Below are 22796 nucleotides of genomic sequence, written 5' to 3' on the forward strand. Positions count from 1 at the left end.
GGGATATGCTATAACATAAATGATAACAGGTACCAGCTTTTGTGGATGTTCCCCAAAAATACATAAACATATTTGGTTAAGATACAAAATGTTATGTGTTAATAAATGAAATGTGTGATTATTGATGAATTGTAGTGGTATTAGAGGACAAAAATTCATCAGGCTGTGGTGTGAAAGAACAAAAATAATTGATTTTCACGCTAGAAACTGTAAACTCCTTTTATAGCATGCTTTGTAGAGGTTTTTATACAAAATACTCATAATCTTGACTACAGTAAGTTTAAATTTGTTTGTACTTTACTCGTAACTCGTTTCTTCTTGGATTTAAACACAGCAGTTTAGTTTGAAGCAGTTTGGTAAGTTCTGCCTCCTAGCTAAATGCTAGCAAGATTTTTAAACATAGTAGGAGATAAATAACAATTTAACAAACTGGAAAATCTGCATGTAAAGGTAAAGATGTGTATGTTCATCAACTGAATTCAGCACCTTCTAGAGGAGTTTTATTTATTCATTGACCCAGAGTTTGAAAAGTGCTTAGAAGTGAAGCTTTTACAGTGAAGTAATTTTGCCTACATGCAACACTTTATTTCACATTGTGACACATAGTTAAAGCAGGAAAGGATAATTATGAGTACGAATGACTCAGTGCAGAAAGGGCGTGTACACAGCAACACGGTGGAGGTCAGATCTCGGCTAAATATTTTGAGTTTCTCGTGCAAGCTTTATTACATGTCCAGCCTCTGAACGATGCTGCTGATTTTAGACAGGAAAAAAATTATTATGTCAATCGGGTTACAGGACAAAAAGATCACAAGAATAGAAGTGCAATGATTATTGCAAAAATATGCTATATAAAGTATATAAGTAAATAAATATATAAAAAAAATTCACACAATTTTTTTCTATCATTAAAATGTTAAAGATATCACTTTATATCTACAGAGATGTATATAGATATCAATAGAGGGAAAAACATAGGTCTCAAGGATAGTGCAAAGTCCTTTACCCTGAAAACTTTCCTGTGCTGGGAAACTTAAAAAAAAAGACAAAAAAAAAAAAAAACGAAAAACAGAAAAGTTAAAGCTTTACTTCTGACTACTAGACACTGATACAGGAGACTCCTTATGTAAATGTTGATTTTTTTAATGTTGTCTTACAGGCAACTTCACCACAGCAACTGTGGTAGAACATGTGGCATAGGTAATCATAGCTCAGTGGTTTTGAGTTTATACTAAATAATGAACGGATATGAGTTCAGTTCTCAGAAGCACCAATCTGCCACTGCCGTGCCCTAAAGCAAATAGCCTTTAACACCCACTTGCTCAGTAGTATAAAAAAGGAATCTCTTTTGACCAATCCGATTTGTTGCTCTCAGGGAAGTGCTTTTGCTCCTTGAAGGCAAACACAGAGAGAATGAGAACAAGCTTCTTCCCACAGGTCATTCAAACCATCAACCAAGAGAACACCAACAGTAGAGCTTGGACATTTCTGGAATAAACTGACTTTGCACAGCACCCTTTGCATTTTGTATTCACTTAAAAACTGCACACAGCTTTATTCACAACAGCCATTTTTTATTTATATTCACATCATTCTATATCATAAGTCATTGTATTGCTTTCATATGCATTTAAAAATATGTATATAGATTATTTTTCTTTTGGTGAAATGCACAGACAATTTAAATTGATTGAATGTAATTAATTTTTAATTTTACTAAATTAAATTAATATAAATGAATTTTAATCCCCTTTTTTCTATCTTATAACACAGACAGTTTTTGAGAGCAGCATTTTACTTTGTCGTATGTATGATTGCATGTATGTGACAAAGAAAACTTTAAATCGGATGTGAACTAGATAAAGTACTGCACTGCAGTAAACTGACAATATGTAAAATGATGCAAACAAACATCTAAGAATAAATGTCTAATGTTACAGGAGTGTTATGAAATAATCAATATAATACTAAATAAACGAATGCTAGATGTCACCTTGTGTTTCTGTATGCCCCCTATACCCCCCTCTCTACAGCCAGTCCTGGAGGCATGCTTTTCTTTCTTTGGCAGGAGCAGTGTTAGAGATGAGCAGAGTTTAGCACAAGAGTCAAACCTTCACACGCTCTTCCTGCTGAGCACAACATCCTATTAATACACTCATCTGTTCATCTTCGAAACTTTCCAGGTAGAGCTCTTTAATCTTATATATCAACTTGTTAAAGCCTTTCTTCAGACCTTTTGGACATTTGTATTGTGTTTTGTCTAATAGTAAGCTTGTTTTTATCATATTTAGCATATATATTTTGCTATCATTGCAAGTTGTAGTTTGGAGTAATATTTTATACAAAATTTCATTAAAACTAACATTGCCTAATGTAAAAATATTAATAAACACTAACCTCATCACTACAAGTAATGTTAGTGAATTTATGCTAACCACCACACCAAATAATTACAATTCTGAACAGTTTAATTAATCCACTCTTTATTTCATCCATGAGTAAACATATGTCCACAATAACCAATAAGAACATGTGTCTTAATTAATATGTAACATGTTCTTACATACATTTTAAACACAATGAATTTATGTTGTGGAACAAACAATTAGATGATTTCCTCATAAAACTGCATATCATTGTACCTAAGAGATTTTATACGGTTTTGCAGGCAAATTATCTATATTCTATTCCTCCATTTTTATTTTGCTTTACAAATCTTGAATATTTTACTGTATTTTCAGAGAAATTTTTGTGATTCCTGTATTTCTATTTTATATATTCATCCCTTGAGAAACCTATCTTCAGAGATATTGTCCTCTCTTACTGATCCAATAATGGCTGCTTTTTCTGTTGAAAAATAAAAGAAGTTTGTGTACATAGTCAGCTCTTTTTCCAAGCTACTAGCTTCTGATATTTGCTTTGCTTCTCCCGTTTGGAATGTGACTTTTGACTGAGGCGAGTCTCCCAAGCCTGTCACCATGACGACCCAGGCCATCATAATATGAGGCCTGGGTCGTCATGGTGACAGGCTTGGGAGACTCGCCTCAGTCAAAAGTCACAGGTCACAGAAAAAAGTCACAAAAGTCATTGGAGAAATTCACTGGGACAACTTTGTCCATCACACTAGTCCACTGTTGAGATGGACAAAGTTGTCCCAGTGAATTTCTCCAATGACTGCTATTTTTATTTTTAGGCAATACTTTTTAGCCAATTCTAGATCCATTTGCTGTTCTGGAACATCTCCATAACAGGTTAGATCCTGTTACAGCAGCTATTAACACTCACCCCTCACCAGCCTCCATTTTAAAGTCAATAACGCAAAAAAACAGCTTGCCATGATACAGAGAAACTGCAAATCAGAAGCCTTTCCTGTTACCACTTCCAACTTCTTTGATACTTAGTTCCTGATTTGACAATACATATTATTAATAGGGATACAGTGACCATGAAGTAAGCAAGCAACATTTTCCATGTTCTCCTTAGCTGTGGAAACGTAATTACATTATTGTCTTGTATACAGATATGGAGGTTGATATTCTGTGCCTCATCCTGTTGGCCTCCCTGTTAACTGTGTCTGTAAGTAAAAACTTTGGTAATGCTGCATTTCAAGCATCCCTTAAATGACACTGAAACAATACAATTATAGAAGAAACAAATCCTCTAGGATTGACATAATTGGCAGTTATTTTTAATAAGGCATAGTCAATAATTAATATAGAGAAACCATATTTGAACCTCCTTGTGACCATGAGCTATGTTTCATGAGGTCTACTAATTCCACAAAATCCCTAACTCAGACATCTCAGACATTTAAAATGTGTGAGACAGAAATTTTTGATCGGTTGAATTTAACCGTTCTGACTACAGAAAACTGATTGTTACAATTTATTTCTTAAAATTAATAAATTAATTAAAAAGGACATACTGGAATCACTGGCTTTACAACATGGAGGTTTTATTAGTCTGAAAAAATGTATGCAAGCCAATATGTTATTCCACAAGTATTAAGTCCTAGACTTAAAGGTGGGGTCTCTGTTGTTTGAGAAATGCTTCAGAAAACTGCGTTGGGCCACAAAACAAAACAAAAACAAAACTAACGTGTAGCCAATGAGCAGAAAGGGGCGTGTCTTGTCTATATGGGTGGAGAGAGTGTTCAGTGCGCATGTGTGACATTAGCAGAAAGCGGTTTTAACATTGACATGGCGGATAAAAACAAAGAAAAAGCGAAGAAAGGCTTACATTTGGGTTACATTTGGGTTATGGTTGTGTTTGCATTGGTGATTTCAAATGTCAACATTGGCTTTCAAACAACGGAGACCCCACCTTTAAGTTACACAATTTCATGGCTTATTTTGTCTTTATTTGTGGATTAAAATTTAAGGTGCAAAGTGCTCCTCATGAGAAGCAGAAGTCTCTCAATAGATGGACCCAAAATTCAGAGGAGAAGGTAATTTTCCCATAATACAATTTGGGATCACACGGTACTTTCTATTATACCTGAAGAATATGTTTGTATATGTTTTTTTTTCTTTTTCTTGCCCCAGGATGATGAGTTCCCAAATATTAAAGATTCAATTTTGCCAACATTCTTCCCTTTCGAGGCCAGTAGTTCAGAACCGGCAAATGAGGATGTGCGAAAGGAGATGTCAAATGGTGGTGATAAAACATCTGAAGTATATTCACTAAACTTGGAGGTATCTGATGGGACAGGCATTCCAGTGCTGCTGAGTGAAGAGATGCTCGCTCAACTTATAAAGGCTTCTGAGGAAGAACATCAAGATGTGGAGAACGATGAGGAAGATAGTGATGAAGATGACATCGAAAAAGTAGCAGATACAAATGTTAGGAATGTGGAAATATCATCAAAGCCTATAAACGATGGAGAGGAACAGCAATGGCAGCAAAAAGAGAAAGATTTTGTAGAGGGGGAGGTGGGGAGTAGCCCAGACTCAGAGATACCAGTAGATTTAGACTATGCTGATGACAGCATATCTACACAAGCTCAAAATTCCAAGATGTTTGGAGAGGAAGAGAACGTGGACAATGAGCTTCCCACAGCCATGGAAGACTATGATACACAGCCTAATCAAGATTATGAAAATTCCAAAGATGGACAGGAAGAAAAACTTGACCAAGCTATGCTTTCTGAAAATCTCCAAGATAAGCAGATCCTACCAAATCCTGAGACTGAAACAAGCAGTACAGATGAAGTCAAGGAGAGTAGAGACCTTGAAGAAAAGACACCCAAAGTACAGATGGAAAGCAAGAGTCTGGAAAAAGGGCAGATCGACCAGGCTTTGAGTGCTGAGGTGACCTCAGAGCATTCACCAGACCAAGAGGCTAAGAAAGAGACACAGATCTCACTCAACACGGTACAAAAGACAGAAGATTTATAGATCCATGAAACAGATACATAAGTTTTGGAATTTCTATAGAGCTTTATACTCAGCAATGTACACATTTCATCCTTTTTACAGTGGCTGACTTTGAAGAGTATAGCTATATAATATACATTTTTTCAGGTTTAATGTTTGTATTTTCAACTTGACTTGTCAGTAATGTTCTCAGTGCAAAGATATCCTCATCTCCCCAGGCCTCCTTTTTGGGAATGAACCCAGTGCAGATCAGGGCTGCAATGGATCTTTTCCCCAGAGACAGACCGACAGCTCAACCCAAATCCAGAACTGGAGCTGATCCAGGACAGGAAGCTTCAGTTGGTGGGTGTTGTAGACTCTTGTCTGAACAATACATAGTGCCAGATTCTGATCAAGAATGCGCTGAGCTTGGATTTCTTTAATACACACTGTCACCACACAGCTAATGGCTACCTAAACAAATTGTACTCCATCTCGGCCAGTGGGCTTAAGAAATCAGTGAGAGAGCTGGTTGGATTTGTGCTCTGACCAAACTGCCAGAACAAAAAGAATGTAGGCTCTAAAAGGCATCCCATAAAAATATAAATTATTGGAGATCGCATGAGCATTTAGTTACTGTATAGGAAAACTAAATATGCCAAACCTAAAAGTATGACAATAAAACAATGTGGTGTATATCTCAAAACAGGAATTTTGATAAAAATAAATAAATAAATAAATAAATGAATTTTTGGGGTGGATCACTTTGTTTACGATCTCTGAAAAAGTACAAATGCCATTTTTATCACTACGATTTTAAAGAACATAGCTGGGTCTGTGTTTGCTTTTTTAATAATAATAATAATAATATGGTTCCAGTAGGCAGGAAAGAAGGGTCAAAGGTAGATGACCTTCTGTTTATCTCAGAACTTAGAACTAAGTGCAGTACTAAACTTAATATTTTTATTCACAGGCTTGAAATCACAAACAAACAAATTTGTTACCATATATGTGCATTTTTCAGAGCCTAAAATCAATCAACAATAACTCATATTCATTCACTGCTTTATCCTAGTCAGAATTCTGGTGAAACTGGAGCCTATCCAGGGAACAGTGTGGACATTGCATTTCACTCTATATACACAATTCACTCTATATACACAAACATTAGCTATGACAGCAGAACTAAAAATGGAGAAAGATGCTAACACAGAGAACAATTTCAGACAGAGCAGACTGTACTGAGCAATGCAATATCTGTGATCACACTCTTAGATCAAACAGGAACAAGTACTTGAGTACTCGCAAAGGGTGCATGTGAAAGTCTGGGTTATTTCAGGGAATTTGTAAATTAAAGCAGGTGATTGTGATCAGTATTAAGGGGACTGTAAATGTAGATTGTGTGACTAGTCAGGTGATATTGCTTGTGGCATATGGGTTGACTGAAAACTCTTGGATATGGAATTTGTGGTTGATTGCCTTGCTGGCTGTGATGTGGTTTACTCAAGGGTATTCAGAATGTTATAGTTTGAGATGTGAACTGAAAATGAACAGTGTCTGCTTCAGTTAAAGTATCTATTAATCATGCCACATCCAGACTCGTGTGAGAACTTCCACTGTAAGCGAGGAAAGACATGCAAGCTGAACAATATGAAGAAGCCCGGCTGTGTGTGTCAAGAACCTGCAGACTGTCCACCAAGTCTTAGTGAGTTTGACCATGTAAGTACTGCAGTGTACTGCATTTTAAACTAATATTGTTAACCCTTGTTTTACCAGTACAATGGCATCCGATTCCACCAGCAGAATGGAAATCAATTTATGGGACATTTTTGATCAGTTTAAACAAATGATTTATTTTATAGGTGCAAGTCTGATATAAAACGAGTCAGGACTCATTGCTGGCTTTTTTTAGTGGTTGAAGAAAACTATTTCAAATTTTAGCTGCTTATGAACAAGAACTGATATTGATATCTCCATTTTATTTGATGACAGGAACATTCCTATGAAAAAAACTGTTCTATAAATATTTCGCCCCTAGTAGGCTAGATAAATACAGAAATACTTATGATAAACTACAAAACTACCCTGAGTGTCTACTTTATATGAGCCATTAACCACTGTGGTGTGTGACATGACAAAGACATGCAATGCTGAACATGGAGACAACAAAACTGGAGCAAATTCCATTTTGTGGCCTCTTGGAAAAAGTGTTAATTTTGTCCAAAATGGCTGCTCTTTCTTCGTAGGTGTGTGGAACAGATAACCAGACCTATGAATCATCCTGCCAGTTATTTGCCATCAAGTGCAGCCTTGAGGGCAGCAAGAAAGGTCACAGACTACATCTGGACTACACCGGCTCCTGCAAATGTAGGTCATGTCTCTTTCTGCTGTGAACCGGTGGAAGCCTTGGAAGCAAATGATGTAAATTCCAAAGAATTAGCTTAATGCTCAAACAAACAAATTCTAAAGGTGTGAAGCATTTAAAAAAATCTGATGAGATGATTCATAATAAGTCTACATAGTATTTTTTATGGTTTTTGCATGTGTGTGTGTGTGTATCAGTTATTCCACCATGTCTGAAGACAGAACTGATATATTTTCCACTACGCATGAGAGACTGGATGAAAAATGTGCTGCTGCAGCTCTACAAACAAGACTTCCTTACAGCCAAGCAGAGATCCATTGTGAGTATACATATATAAAATAAATTCACTTTAAGCAATTATCTGTATCAGGTCTGACCTTTTGTAAAATTTTGAATAGTTCTTCCAGTACAAGAAAACAATAATCACAATACTATATTAAAATGTATTTTAATTATTTTCCTATAGGGTGTGTTACTATAAATTGTACCTCCACACAATCAAATAAATTATTCTCTTTTGGTTTAAGTAATTTTCTATAACAGCAGCTTTGACAGTAGTTTTGGGCTGCCAGGCAAAACATAAGTTTATATTAACACACTTCTAAAAAAAAAATAACCTGTATGGTAGACACTCAACACAATCTAAGACTAACAATGGACAGATTTTAAAAAATGTGTACAAAAAGAAAAATGAGTCTGGAATCAGGAATGAGTCTCCAGGCTTAGTGCTTTGTAACACTGTGCTTGGTATCTAAAAGGTATTTCATTATGTGGGAATGACAATTTATAGCTGCTAGAATGCAATTGTAGAACTGACTTGTTTCATGGAAGCTATAGAGTTTTGTATAAACTTTAACTCATTATAAATCATTGGCAGGTTGCTGTGGTATGAGAAGAATAAAACATTTCTCATATGTTGTTATGGGAAAAAATTGAATTGAATTGATGGTTTATAAACTTCTTTGTATGTTCCACCCTGCTTTATTTATTTACAGTACTTCTCTGCAATCTGTGCTCTGGTCTGTTTAGGTTCAGAAGATGTACGAGGATGAGAGGCGTCTCCATGAAGGCGATCACCCTGCTGCACTCCTGACTCGGGACTTTGAGAAGAATTACAGCATGTACATATATCCAGTGCATTGGCAGTTTGCACAATTGGACCAACATCCATCAGACCAGTGTGTATTTCTTTTTAGAGCCGTTTCATTTTTTTATACCCATGAGGCATTTTTATCTCAGTCACATTAAGATTAAAGACTATGTCTTACTAGTATGAAATACAATATCCCACATACACTCCTCACACTTTTGTAAATATTTTATTATATCTTTTCATGTGACAACACTGAAGAAATTTTTTTTTTGCTAGAATATAAAGTAGTGAGTGTATAACAGTGAAAATTTGCTGTCCCCTTAAAATAACTCAACACACAGGTATTAATGTCTAAACCACCAGCCACAAAAGTGAGTACACCCCTAAGTGAAGATGTCCAAATTGGTCAATATTTTGTGTGGCCACAATTATTTTCCAGCAATTTCCTAAGCCTTTTGTGCATGTAGCTCACCAGAGCATAACAGGTTGCCACTGGAGTCCTTTTCTACTCCTCCATGATGACAATACAAAGCTGATGGATGTCCAAGTCAAGTTGGAAGACCTTGAGCTCCTTCACCTTCCATTTAAGGATGCCCCACAGTTACTCAGTAGGGTTAGTTTTGGAGACATGCTTGGCCAGTCCATCACCTTTACCCTCAGTTTTTTAAGCAAGGTATGGTCATCTTGAAAGTGTGTTTGAGGTCGTTTTTATGTTGGAATACTGCCCTGGGGCTCAGTTTCTGAAGGGAAGGGATCATGCTCTGCTTCAGTATGTCACAGTACATGTTGGCATTCATGGTTCCCTCAATGAACTGTAGCTCCCCAGTGTTGGCAGCACTCATGCAGCCTCAGAACATGACACTCCCACCACCATGCTTGACTGTAGGCAAGACACACTTGTCTTTGTACTCCTTACTTTGTCGTCCCCCACACACACTTGACACCATCTGAACAAAATTAGTTTATGATGGTCATATTAGAGCACAGGACATGGTTCCAGTAATCCATGTCCTTAGTCTGCTTGTCTTCAGCAAACTGTTTGCGGGTATTCTTGTGCATCATCTTTAGAAGAGGCTTCCCTCTGGGACAACAGCCATGCAGTTCGGTTTAATGCAGTGTGCGGCATATGGTCTGAGCACTGACAGGCTGAACCCCCACCAATTCAACTTCTGTAGCAATGCTGGCACATTCATACGTCTATTTCCCAAACACAACCTCTGGATATGACGCTGACCACGTGCACTCAACTTCATTGGTCGACCATGGCAAGGCTTGTTCTGAGAAAATCCTGTCCAGATAAATTGCTCTATGGTCTTGGCCACCATGGTGCAATTCAATTTCAGGGTCTTGGCAAACTTCTTACAGCCTACGCCATCTTTATGTAGAGCAACAATTCTTTTTTTCAGTTCCTCAGGGAGTTCTTTGCCATGAGGTGCCATGTTGAACTTCCATTGACCAGTATGAGAGAGTAAGAGCGATACACCTGCTCCCCATTCACACCTGAGACCTTGTTACACTAACGAGTCACATGACACCGGGGCAAGAAAATGGCTAATTGGGCCCAATTTGGACATTTTCACTTAGGGGTGTATTCATTTTTGTGAGAAACTTTTTTCTTGTTCTGGAATGTTATTTTTTTCATGTTTTCCTGGTTTAGGCTTCCTTGAGATACTTTAGAGTTGCTGTTATACTGGACTTCTGTCCAATGCTTTACCTGTCCACTACCTGTCCAGGTTCCTGTCTCACTCAGAGCTTGCTCCTCTGCGTGCTCCTCTGGTTCCTATGGAGCACTGCACTTCAGTGTTTTTCCATGAGTGTGATGCAGACAAGGACAAGCAGATCTCTTTCAGAGAGTGGTGCCAGTGTTTTGCGATTAAGGATGGTAAGATGCACAAAAGATTGAAGCTTTTCTTGACTTTTGATTCTTTTTAGGAATTCCGATATTACACTATACACTGCTGTTTAATTGTAACAATTAACTGCTTTCAATCAGAAGGATTTTCTGGCTGTGAGTCTGATATAAAATGACTCAGGACTCATTCGTGTGAGACATGTGTTTTTCCCTCTGATGGATAACTTTACACAGAACTTTAGTGGTTGTATATAACATAACGCCTTCAAATTTTAGATTATTATGAACAAGAACTTGGTGTATCTCAAAGAACAGAATTGGTTTATTTAAAGATTTTCAGGATATATTTGTAGGAGGAAAAAAATGTTTTGTGAATTTTTTTTTAAGGGTGGGGTGGTGTGGGGTGTGGGGTTTCGGTCAATTTGTTGCCTCTAGTAAGTTGGTAAAGACGGAAACATTTACGAAACACTACAAATTCTTAAAGCCTTGAGTATTTACTTACAAAAATTTCAATGCTAAACATGGCCACCACAAAACCAATTCTTTTTTTTTGATACCTACTGGGATAGTTTTGGTCGATTGACTAAAAGGAAACTAGAGAATGCAGAGGAACCCACATAGATATAGAAAAGAACATGCCAGATAGACAGTAACTTGAGCTCAATTTCAAAGCAAGGATAAGTTACTGTAACATCAGCTATGTCAGAAATCTAACACAAATATTTGAAATCATAATGATAATTAGAATGTTATGAAGCAGTGAATCAACAGTTAAGAATATCAACCATGTGGAACAACTTTACAGTTTTTTATGCAAATAGATTATTCAAGAGATTTATAAAAGAGCTATATATCAAAATTGTACTCTAACTCCCACCCCCACCCCCCTGTAAATGACAGCTATTCTACTAACAATACATGTAGCGCAATTGCTAAATATTGTGTTAATATCTTTCCTTCATGTCTTTTGTCCATGATTCCACATGAGCAGAGGACATGGACTCCAAGCTGCTGTTCTGAATGAAGGAAGTTTCTCACCATCAGAGTGTTCAAGCTAGTAGAGCTCTTTCAAAGGAGAGAAAGAAGAACTATTTTGATAGCAAACAAAGGAGTAAAAAATCTCTAGTGGAAGGACAAAGATGTTTTGTTTCTTACTATGTGATTTTTTTTTAATTGAGAAGCAATAGCTGCTCTTAAACTGAATATAGAAGTAAAGCAGTTTGTATTAGCATAGTGTTTTCTTTCTATTTTAATATTGATATAAATGAAATTGTGTATGTTATATCAATTAAAGCAAGGGAAAGGTTTCCAACTCAACAGAGTGTAGTAAATAGGTGTGGTTTTGAATTGATATGGTTTTAAACATTTAATTTGAAAGTTTTTTGAATGGAAACAACCTTTGGCACATGAAAAAATTATACACAATATTGCATAAATTACCACACAATTTGCATACAATGTTATAAAAATAGCTTAAAATGAACACATTGTCCATACAGTTTTGAGATGATTCCATAAAAAACATGAGCTTTTAAGAGCTTTTAGCATCAGATTTTAAGCAGCACTATTTACACAGGGCTCACAAGTATCACGCATTGAGCATGACAGTCCCTCATTTGGGTCTTTTGTCACGCTCTCCCGCCACACATTGTATTTGTCACACAGAAAAACTTACTATTTATCTTATCTTTAAAATGCCACAGCGCCCCAAAATGTCTCTGTCTGCACTGCTGTCTCTATGGAACCGGGCAGGAATCAAGCGTGTCTCCCCTGGAGTTCTTAGTCGAGCCTGACACTTTTCAGCCAATCAAAAAAAAGAGGCTACACAATAGCCAATCAGAAAATAGCACTATCTGCATAAGATTATGGGATGGAATTGTTCAGCATCATCCTCGTTCACCCACAAAGAAAACCACTGGAGCTGCGAGCATCACTTTGAGTACAGAGTAAGTCATGATCTCCTGTTTTAATGTTACAACAAATTCACTTGTTTGACACAAACAATGACATTGTGACTGCTGTTAGAGACGTTTCCCAGATAATCAGCATCAGTTTTTCATGAGTGTCTGTAACTTAGCCAACAGTTTTACAGCCTGTTCACTGACAACACTTGCTCAGGACAAGTAGTCTAGGCCAGTGGTTCTCAAACTGGGAGCCCTGAGATGGTGCCAGGGTGCCCTGCTTCACTGACAACACCTACTCAGGACAAGTAGCCTTGGTTTTCCTGCTTCCACATTCTAATGCTGATGCTGAGAGGGTATTTTTGATGGTCAGTTTGAACAAAACCTCAACACAAAATGGCTTGTCTCTGGACGGGACATTGTCTTCAATCATGACCCTAAAAATGGCTGGGCTTGAGCCGAACTGTTTTAAATGGGAGCAACATTACAAATGATAAAGGAGTCCAAAAATTCAAAAAACACTTACAATAAACAACACCAGTCATAATCTATCTATCTATCTATCTATCTATCTATCTATCTATCTATCTATCTATCTATCTATCTATCTATCTATCTATCTATCTATCTATCTATCTATCTATCCCTCTTTCTCTCTCTCTCTTTCTCTCTCTGTCACACGCACACACACACACACACACACACACACACACACACACACACACACACACACACACACACACACACACACACACACATACACACACACACACACACACACAAATACTTTGTATTTGGGTAAATTGTGTTCAGTTTGGTTTTATTTTTTGGAGGGTGGGGTGGGAAAAGGAGAGGTTGGGTTCGGAGATGTCACTCTTGCTTATCTTCAAAAGATTTTAAATATTTAATTAATTGTCACATTCTGCATTGATTCACCTCAAATTTGCTAAGGATTATGTTTGTCAGTCTATTTCTTTTGTCCTGCTTCCTAATAAAGCTATAATAGAGTGAAATTTAACCCTTCTAGTGCAGGGATACACTTTTTTGCAAAAAGCAGGGTTGACAATGGCAAGACGGAAAAGAAAGCTCCCTGAAATGGATCTAAATGTTTACAGAATATTCAGCATGAGCAGACTATCTAAAGAAAACAAAAAATTCTGTCTCATTTTATGATGCTTTCTTCAAATTTCATTAGCTAGATGTATAAGTCACAAACTATAAGGAGAGACAAAATCACACACTGAGGGTTAAACCTCCTCAAATATATCAAGAATACACATCAAAGTCAAAAATGACTTCAAGTTCAAAAGTTCAAAAATAGTACCATATCTCTCTAATATCAGACATTCAAAGCACATAAGAAAGTAGGGCTCTTTTAGATGAATCTCTGACACTAGAGATGATTACAAGGCTGTGTCTATGTGCTTTGACATTACGTATTGCATTCCGTTCAGTACCTACTTAATTCTATTCAATGTCAATTGCAGTCAACTGTGTACCTTCTGCAGTCAATTAGGTGCCTAATGCAATCATGTCAGTACCTACTGCACTGGATTCACATCTACTGCATTCAATTCAGTTCTTACTGCATTTGTTTCAGTACCTACTGCTTTCTATCCAGTACCTACGGCATTTGATTCAGTAATTACTATATTTGATTCAGTGCATACTGCTCAGCCATTGAAATGGTAGGTACTGATTATTATTTGTGTATTTATATGGTTATTTTTTCTCAAATAAGACCTGTCTATCTTGATACTTTATATCTGTCTTCACTCTGAAAGCAACTGCTCTCAAATATGTTCTGTGTTCACACAATGATCTCTTGGTCTACTGTCTTCTGTAGGTTCCTCACAGTCAGAATAGATTTTTTCAGTTTTCTACTAAATATAGTTACTGCTCTTACTGTTGCTTTATTGTTGCTTTATCACACATTCCACAGTGGATGATGATGATGATGATGATGATGATGATGATGATGATGATGATGATGATGATGATGACAGTAGTCGGATGCACATTACAGTTTTTCTCATTTGCTAAGACACACTAAATGAAACTGGGATCCGCTTGATCTTCCTCATCACATTATTAGCACAGCAGAAGTCTACTCTTGCAAATGTTTTAACACTTTTTCATTTGTTTCACACATTTTTCACACCCTTTGTCAAAACAGTTACCACAGATCTCGTTAAAAGACCCCAAACTCTATTGGATTCACTGTGTTGAACAAAAGAAAAAAATCTATTCCATAAATCTCTATGCACCTGTGTGAAACTCATTTGCACAACTCTTCAATCAGCAATCAGTCCTCATGCATCTATAAAAGATGCCACCTCTGTGTTGCTATTTGCAAACATGGGTCAAACAGACCGTAGGCATGGAAGGAGAGTAAAAGGCCATGGCAGAGGGGCCAGAGGAAGAGGAGTTTGTATGCATGGTGGAGGAGCTGCAGCAGCAAGAGGACAAAATCAAGCTCAAGTTTCAAATGAAATCTGGGCAACAATTATTGACCATGTCATCAATCTTGGCTTGTCCTTTAGAAAGGCTGGACAAAAGGTCCAGCCCATTCTGAGTGGGAGCACTGTGGCATCTATTGTCAGGCTTTTTCGGAATGAGAATGAGTAATTCACAATGTTACTGTAATGTATACCACTGTGTATTTTAGCTTTACTGTATTTCCCTCTTAGCAGAACAAACTGTGTCTACTGTAATGCAGATGTTTTATCAATCCCGTTTAGGTAACTGTTATACAGTAATGTCAATTTTGACATGCTTTTTTGCTTTTACTTGATAAGAGTTTGTTTAGTTCGCTGTGTTAATTGTTTTGAGAACTGTTACCTGAGTTTGGAGAAATGTACCAAATCGATTGAGAAAAACTGTAATTGGATTTCATCTGTATCTCATCAGATATAAAGTATATTTAATTTAGGACTATATATCAAAGTAACTCTGGGCATATCCATGCAAATTCATGCACTATCTATAACTAATGACTCTAATCTTGGAATGGATGTTAATATCATATGGGCTGCTATGAGTATGTAGAAACTGCTGATTTCCTGGAAATTTCAGGATGGTGCAAAAAATAAACCCAACAAACAAACAAACAAAATCAAACAAACAAAAACACTCTGAGTGAGTAACTGTTTGGTAGGTCAAAACACTTTGCTGTTAAGAAAGACTTAGAAGAATGTGGTTAGATGGTGTGGTTGAAGATGCCAGGAATGATATAGTAACCCCAGTTATCACTCTTTACAACTTTAGTAAGCGGAAAAGCATCTCACCATGCACAAAACATTAAGGTGGATGAGCTACAACAGCAGAAAGCTACACTGGGTTCCATTTCTTTCATCCAAGCAAAGGATCTGAGGTTATCATCAGAAAAATTATTACCTTGTCTTTTTCCTGTCTTCTTCTGTCCACTTTGGGCGACTCTCAAAAGTGCTATAAGAAGGATGAGTGAATGAATAAATGAGTTAACAAGCTCAATAAACAATAGTCATATAAAGGGAATGGAATGGAAACAGATGTTGTAGAGCAGGGGTATTCAATTAAAATTCAAAGAGGTCCAGTTACTAAAATTTCCTCCCAGCAAAGGTCCGAATCTTATATTGTCACTTAAAATAGTGTTCCCTCATGTTAATAAAATCAATAACGCACATACATTTCTATATAATTTATTGTTAAATTTCAAGTGTTTTCAAAGTCTGAACTTGTATGGCACTTGAATGGAAAACAATACTGTAGTTGTCTTTACTACATGTCAACAGACAACAGACACCGAATTTCTTCTGAATAAAATAAATAAAAATTGCAAACACAGCTTTGAGAAGCCTGAACACTTTTAATCTTTAAGAAAAAAAATTAAACAAAAGACTTTTTAGCTGCCCCCTTTTTAAATATTAACTACATTAATAACACAGGAACCTTGGGCAAAAAAACATTTCAAGTAAGATAGAACAGGGCAGAATTTACTAAATAAAAGAAAAGTGCAAAGCTTTGAGCAGCTCCCTTTTTCCTCTCTCCTTTCCACCTCTCCTTACCCCCTTTCCATCTTCCGTTCCTAGTGAGAGCAATGGGCATGTAACTGTCCTGCCAGCAGTTTGAATCTTAATTGTCCTGCCAGCGTAATTAGGTGCATTACTGCCACCTTCTGCTCTGGAGTATGGAACAGAAACAATCTTAAGATTAACTGCACATGAACAAAAGATTTATCTTTTTATTAATATCAAAGAGCTTATATAATCGTATAATATTAGATTATAATAAGGAGATGCTTAATATGATAATATTAGAATTTTAACGGGTCCGGGCAGACCCGTCACTCGGTCTGGATCCGGACCGCGGTCCGCCATTTGGTGATGCCTGTTGTAGAGCATATGAAAAGGCATGAGGTACAGAAGAAAGTTGGAAATTTGCCCAATTATCTTACAAATATGATATGATGATTATATGTATGATGTTTTATCCAAAAATCTGTCTTCTCAGTTTTCTAAGGCAGGCATCACTGTGTTGATATTTCTTACTTTCTACATTTACCAGACACCCTTATCCAGAGCAACTTACATTTATCTCGTTTATAGAGCTGAGCAATTAAGGGTTAATGGCCTTGCACAGGGGCCCAGGAGTGGCACCTTGGGGGCCTGGGGACTCAAACTCACAACCTTCCAGTCAGTAGTCCAACACATTAACTTCTGAGCTATCACTTCCTTACAGACACGTTCTTTCTACATTCTGCATTTTTACACCTTTGGCATGTGCTGTAAAGGTTTATTATCATTATTTTTAATTTAACTAAGATTCCTCAACACATATATGTATTGTATGGAATATAATTTCTACCTCGATTAGAGTTTCTGTATGTGGATTCTTGAGCGTCAGTAGATTATTTTGTTATGGACAGCAGATGGCAGTATTGCTCTACAGATACTTGATCTTTCTTTCTTTCAGACAATAGATGGCAATGTTGTTCTTCGGAGCACAAGAAACACCATTCTTTGGTCTAATTTATGGATGTGTAGCTTATTTATACTTATGTCTTTCTACCGATCCCGAGGCATCCAGAAATTGTACCAGCTCAGATCGTCTTTCGTGCCATGAAGATTTTGGACCTCCACTGAGATGAGGCCGACTCTGAGAATCCTGAGGCATCTAGAGATCTACCAGCTCCAGTTGGACTCTGTGATACTATATAGAGGAGATGTGAACTCCATGTGATCTTTTGCATCAATAATATTTTGCAAAATAATATTGATGCAAATCATTAATTAAAATCAGACTGTATATTTATAATCACATAGCGGTAGATTATTATTATTATTATTATTATTATTATTATTATTATTATTATTATTATTATTAGTGAATTTTTTCTTATTTTTTTAAACATAATTCACTATTTCATGTGGTCAGAAGCAGGAAGCAGGAAGTGGATAAATGCTGTATTTGATTTATGAGGGCCATTCCAAGAAAGTCATTATTAGAGCAAAAACACAGACAGGTCAGTTTGAACAAGGATAATAAATGATGAAAAATGTATGAAATAGTCAAGGAATAAATGCAAAATTCAAAACATTTTGATACATGGACACCATATTTTAAACCATACTTTATGTATGTATGCACTGGTCCTGGAAGAACAGTGTTTCATTCCACTGTGTTCTGCACCAGTGGTATAGGCTTGAAATGACAATAAAATATTCTTGACTTGAATTTGAATAACGTTTGACACTACGCACTTACACTGTGGATGAATTTTAGAATGGAAGTAGCATCTCAACTTGAGCACTGATGGATTGTTAATAACTGGGAGACAGACAGACAGACAGACAGACAGACAGACAGACAGACAGACAGATAGATAGATAGATAGATAGATAGATAGATAGATAGATAGATAGATAGATAGATAGATAGATAGATAGATAGATAGATAGATAGATAGATGTTTCAGTGTGAACAGGCTATTCACACTATGTATTGTACATAATGGCCTAGAATAGTATGTGATACATGCACAGCTATACAAAAACAAATCAAGGACTAACACAGAACAGGTGAACACAATCAGGTAACTGTACATTTGTGTGGTCAGGACACAAGCACAAGGTGAAGCAGGAATTATGTTAATCCGTTACTAAATTTTACTCCAGAATGTCACTTAATTTGACATATCACTGAGGCCAGCTTGGATAATGTTCGGTTCTATTTTACATAAAAAGACTTCGTTTCAGATAAACAAGTGATTTAGCATGAGAAGGAGATCAATATAGATGCTAACTCATTATCCTCGTCCTCATAGACTTCACCAAGTCTCTGTGGCATAAACAGTCCAATTAACACTAATTGGGTTAAAATATAGCGGTAGATTCAGCCTTGTAAACAGAAGTTAATTGAACATCGTTTAGCAGAGCACAAATTATGCATTGTTCGTGAATATAAATGAATCTTGTGGAGCTCAGGCTGCTTATTATTCTATAGAGACCGTTTATATGAATTAAATTATTCGCCTGGCGACTGGATGCAGAAAGTTTTCTGTTTTCCGGAGTCACTGCAACATTCACTTCCTGTTAGAAAATTCATGTCCTGTTGTTCTGCTGTTGTTTTCTACTCGTGATGTCGTTTATCAAAGAAATGAGCTCTGAGGTCTGTTACAGGGGCTCTGGTCTCCTTATTTAACCTGCTGTTCGGTGTGCCATTCGCTGGGTTGGTGTTAATAAATATACATGTTTATAAGGTGCAAACTAATTATGTGTATTCCAGCTAAAGTTAATGCTGATGCAAATTCCATTCATACCCATGTAACTAATTACAATGGTTCTTAACTCTGTGTGTGTGTGTTCTTTTTTACAGCTCTGATTGGATACAATGAGTTTTCAGCCTTTTTCACACATCTGAGCTACAGTGAAGTCAAAAAGAAATCGCTGCTAAACCTATGTCATCCTACATGCTTTCAGAGTTTCACAGTTTAATTAGATAAACATTTGCTGAGCAATTTATTAGGAACACCTACAAACCTGCTCAATCACAAAATTATTTGCTCAGCAGCACAAAGAATACAGTCATGCAGAGCTTCAGGTAAACATCACATCACATGTCATGTCAAGTCAAGAATCTTTTATTGTTATTTCAAGCATACAGCATATAGCTGATGCAGTACATGGTGAAATGAAATGTTTCTCCAGGACCATGGTGCTATATAGAACAAAAACAGAGCTAAGGACTTAAAGTAAATTGTCCTAGCCATAGAAAGCATTGTGAGGAACCTAGTGCAAACAGTGCAAGACAAAATCAGTGCAAACAGACAATACAGAACACTACAGGACAGATACACAGAATAGCACTAACCAGTGTGCATACTGTATAGAAATACTGCATCTCATGCAAAATATAGGATTATGAACAAAGAGGGTTCTTGTAAAGATTTATATACTGTACTTGTGTGTAATATCAGCATTTGGATGGGGTATTGAATTGTCAGCAACTGAGTGAATGTGCAAGACAGCATGTAAACAGTTTAATATGGATGGGGCTGTAGACATGGGTGTATATTGAATGAGTGTTGGAGTGTGTTTTTGATTTGGTACAGTTCACACAGGCACACAGGCTGGTTGCAGTATTTAACTATATAACTGCTTATCTGGGATTTTCACACACAGCAATCTATAAAGTTTACTCAGAGACAGTTCTGTTACTATAAATGTATTTGTGATGAGAGAGAGCAGAGGAAAATGATTAGCTAGGACTTTGTCTCAAAGCAGCTTTAGAGAACATAAGACATATAATACAAAAAGTTAAGATTAACATTATACAAAAGTTCAAGATTAATATTATACTTTAATTTGTTTTTGTATTTATCACCAATAAGCAAACCTGAGGCGACTGAGGCGACTGTGGTGAGGAAAAACTTCCTTAGATGGAAGAGGAAGAAATGTGAAAAGGAACCAGACTCAAAAGTGAACATCATCCTCATTTGGGTGACAGTGGACGGTGTGATTATAAACTGTTATAAACACCAGAGAGTGTTATGAATTATGCATAGTCATATACAGCCTGACATACAGTGTACACTGGCACATAATGTACAAACAAGGGTTTTAATGAATAGTGCAGAAAATCAGGTCAAACTGAGGTTATTGGAAATATAGCAAATTTTAATGTTATTGTTATCTTTGCATCCGCTTTGTTATATTGAGTTTTAATTAAACCATTTCGGGTCCATTTGTATATTGTGATGATTTCTTAACAAACTCTTACATTCTGGAGTCAGTTACTTCCTGCTTCTGAAACTTCAAGGTGTGTGTCCTCTTCATAAAACCTCTCCGGAATCATTAGCTGCTCCTGACGTAGATAATTTGATCATTACTGTGTCAGACTGACAGTTCATATTTGCAACGATATGGGTCAATAAGCAATTAGCAAATGAGTTTGATTGAGTTTAATCTAGCATGCTGAACCGTGTCTCCCCCTGAACAAGCCTTGAAATTGATCTTCCACTTGCGTGTCAGTAAATGAAAATAAGATGTTGTGCAAGCGTATCTTTCTGGATCATTTATAATTCAATATAAATCGACTTTTTCAGAGAATTTCTTTAGATGAGGAATGAACACGGGCTGCTACTTAATCTGTAATCTGCAGCACCATTCAGTTTAGAACCTCAGTGTGTGTGTGTGTGTGTGTGTGTGTGTGTGTGTGTGTGTGTGTGTGTGTGTGTGTGTGTGTGTGTGTGTGTGTGTCAGGGTAATGTAATGCCATCTATTCAAAATGTTTAAAAATATCTAAACATTCATCATTCATCTACCTGATAAAGAATTGTAGAATTAAAAATTGCACCACTGAATTCTTGAGTCTGATTGAAGGTGTAAATTCATTTTCTATACTCTAGTCCCCAGCTATCTGACAAATCACAGGTTTATATCAATTACATGCAGCCGGAAGGAGACCTAAAACCCGGAAACAAGCATTTTTTCAATGGACTTTTGGCTAAATGTCTGAAATAAAGTCTTTCATATCAATATATGTTCACGCTTTATTGTGTAACATAAAATCCATTAGTGATTCCCAACTCTTTATGCTTTTGTGTCTTGAAGAAGGTGGTTACTATTAAGTATCTAAACAGGACTACAGATGTTGTCGGGGACGTTAATTGTCATCAAACAGAACAGAAAAACTAATTTACTACAAGTTTGTTGTGTTTTTACTAATAACACACTTACAAACTTAGTTTGTTTAGTTCACAATGCTTGAGGCATATAAGAGACACAAATTAGTAAACTCTTATAAGACACCAGGTGTGAATCGTCACTGCTAGTTTAACCCGCCTTCTCTCTGTCCACAGCTAGCACTTGACCTTTCACCCCACCGCCACACAGTGATACATATCAGCAGCAGGTAAATGTACACTAAATCATTCTAATCTAGATCTAATCTAAATTGTAGATTTTCAAGATTAGTAAATACATAAATATGATAATAATCGTGACAGAGAAGGGTCAGAAGTTTTAAGAGAGATTTAATGACACTGTGCATAAGATTTCAAAAGACTTTAGAGTTCATAAATTTAATTTTATACCTTTGTTATATAGTTTTTCTGTTAATATTCTTCGGTAAAGCTGCTCAGAAATGATTTAAATTGTTAAAAGCGCAATACAAATAAATTGAATTGACTAACGCCTATTTGGGGTCGTTTGCATGTCTGCAGTTTGTATTGATAGCTTTGTCCCTTTGACTCACACACACACACACACACACACACACACACACACACACACACACACACACACACACACACACACACACACACACACACACACACACACACAGTAGTAGCAGGTGCAGTATCATGATTGCCGGCTGTTACACACCACACATGGAAAGCTGCAGGAATTCCCACAGGCTGGAAATAAACAGCACGCAGCAGGCACTAAAACCTCAATCCTAGAACAATATGTAATGTTTTTCATCCCACTGTTTTCACATTAACTCCACAGCTGCATCATTTTCTGTTTTCACCTGCTTCAGAAATGCAGACCCGCTGCATTACAGAGTACGATTTGGGCCAAAATATTATATTACAAAAAATTTTTTATGTAAACTATGTGTAATATTTTCACTGAAATCTGATTGCGTTTCTTCTTTAATGTGTATGAGATATAAGCAGCAAAAAAGCAGCAGACTCAATTATTTCTCACCTTTATACTGTAAATACTACAGGACTTAAACTAAATCT

The 22796-nt window shown here is 36.6% G+C and overlaps 1 protein-coding gene across 1 annotated transcript; it reads left to right on the forward strand.

The window, feature by feature from the left end:
* The first annotated feature begins 627 nt into the window (after positions 1 to 627).
* On the forward strand, positions 628 to 11933 carry sparcl1 (SPARC-like 1). The gene is made up of 10 exons (XM_047812592.1): positions 628 to 681; positions 4382 to 4447; positions 4545 to 5372; positions 5594 to 5717; positions 6952 to 7073; positions 7601 to 7721; positions 7917 to 8038; positions 8749 to 8897; positions 10546 to 10694; positions 11656 to 11933. Exons 1-10 carry the CDS (start codon positions 628 to 630, stop codon positions 11682 to 11684), a joined length of 1764 nt encoding a protein of 587 aa, XP_047668548.1. The 3' UTR covers positions 11685 to 11933.
* The last annotated feature ends 10863 nt before the right edge of the window (positions 11934 to 22796 follow it).

The sequence above is a fragment of the Tachysurus fulvidraco genome, chromosome 4 (genome assembly GCF_022655615.1).
Source record: "Tachysurus fulvidraco isolate hzauxx_2018 chromosome 4, HZAU_PFXX_2.0, whole genome shotgun sequence".
NCBI classification, from domain to species: domain Eukaryota; kingdom Metazoa; phylum Chordata; class Actinopteri; order Siluriformes; family Bagridae; genus Tachysurus; species Tachysurus fulvidraco.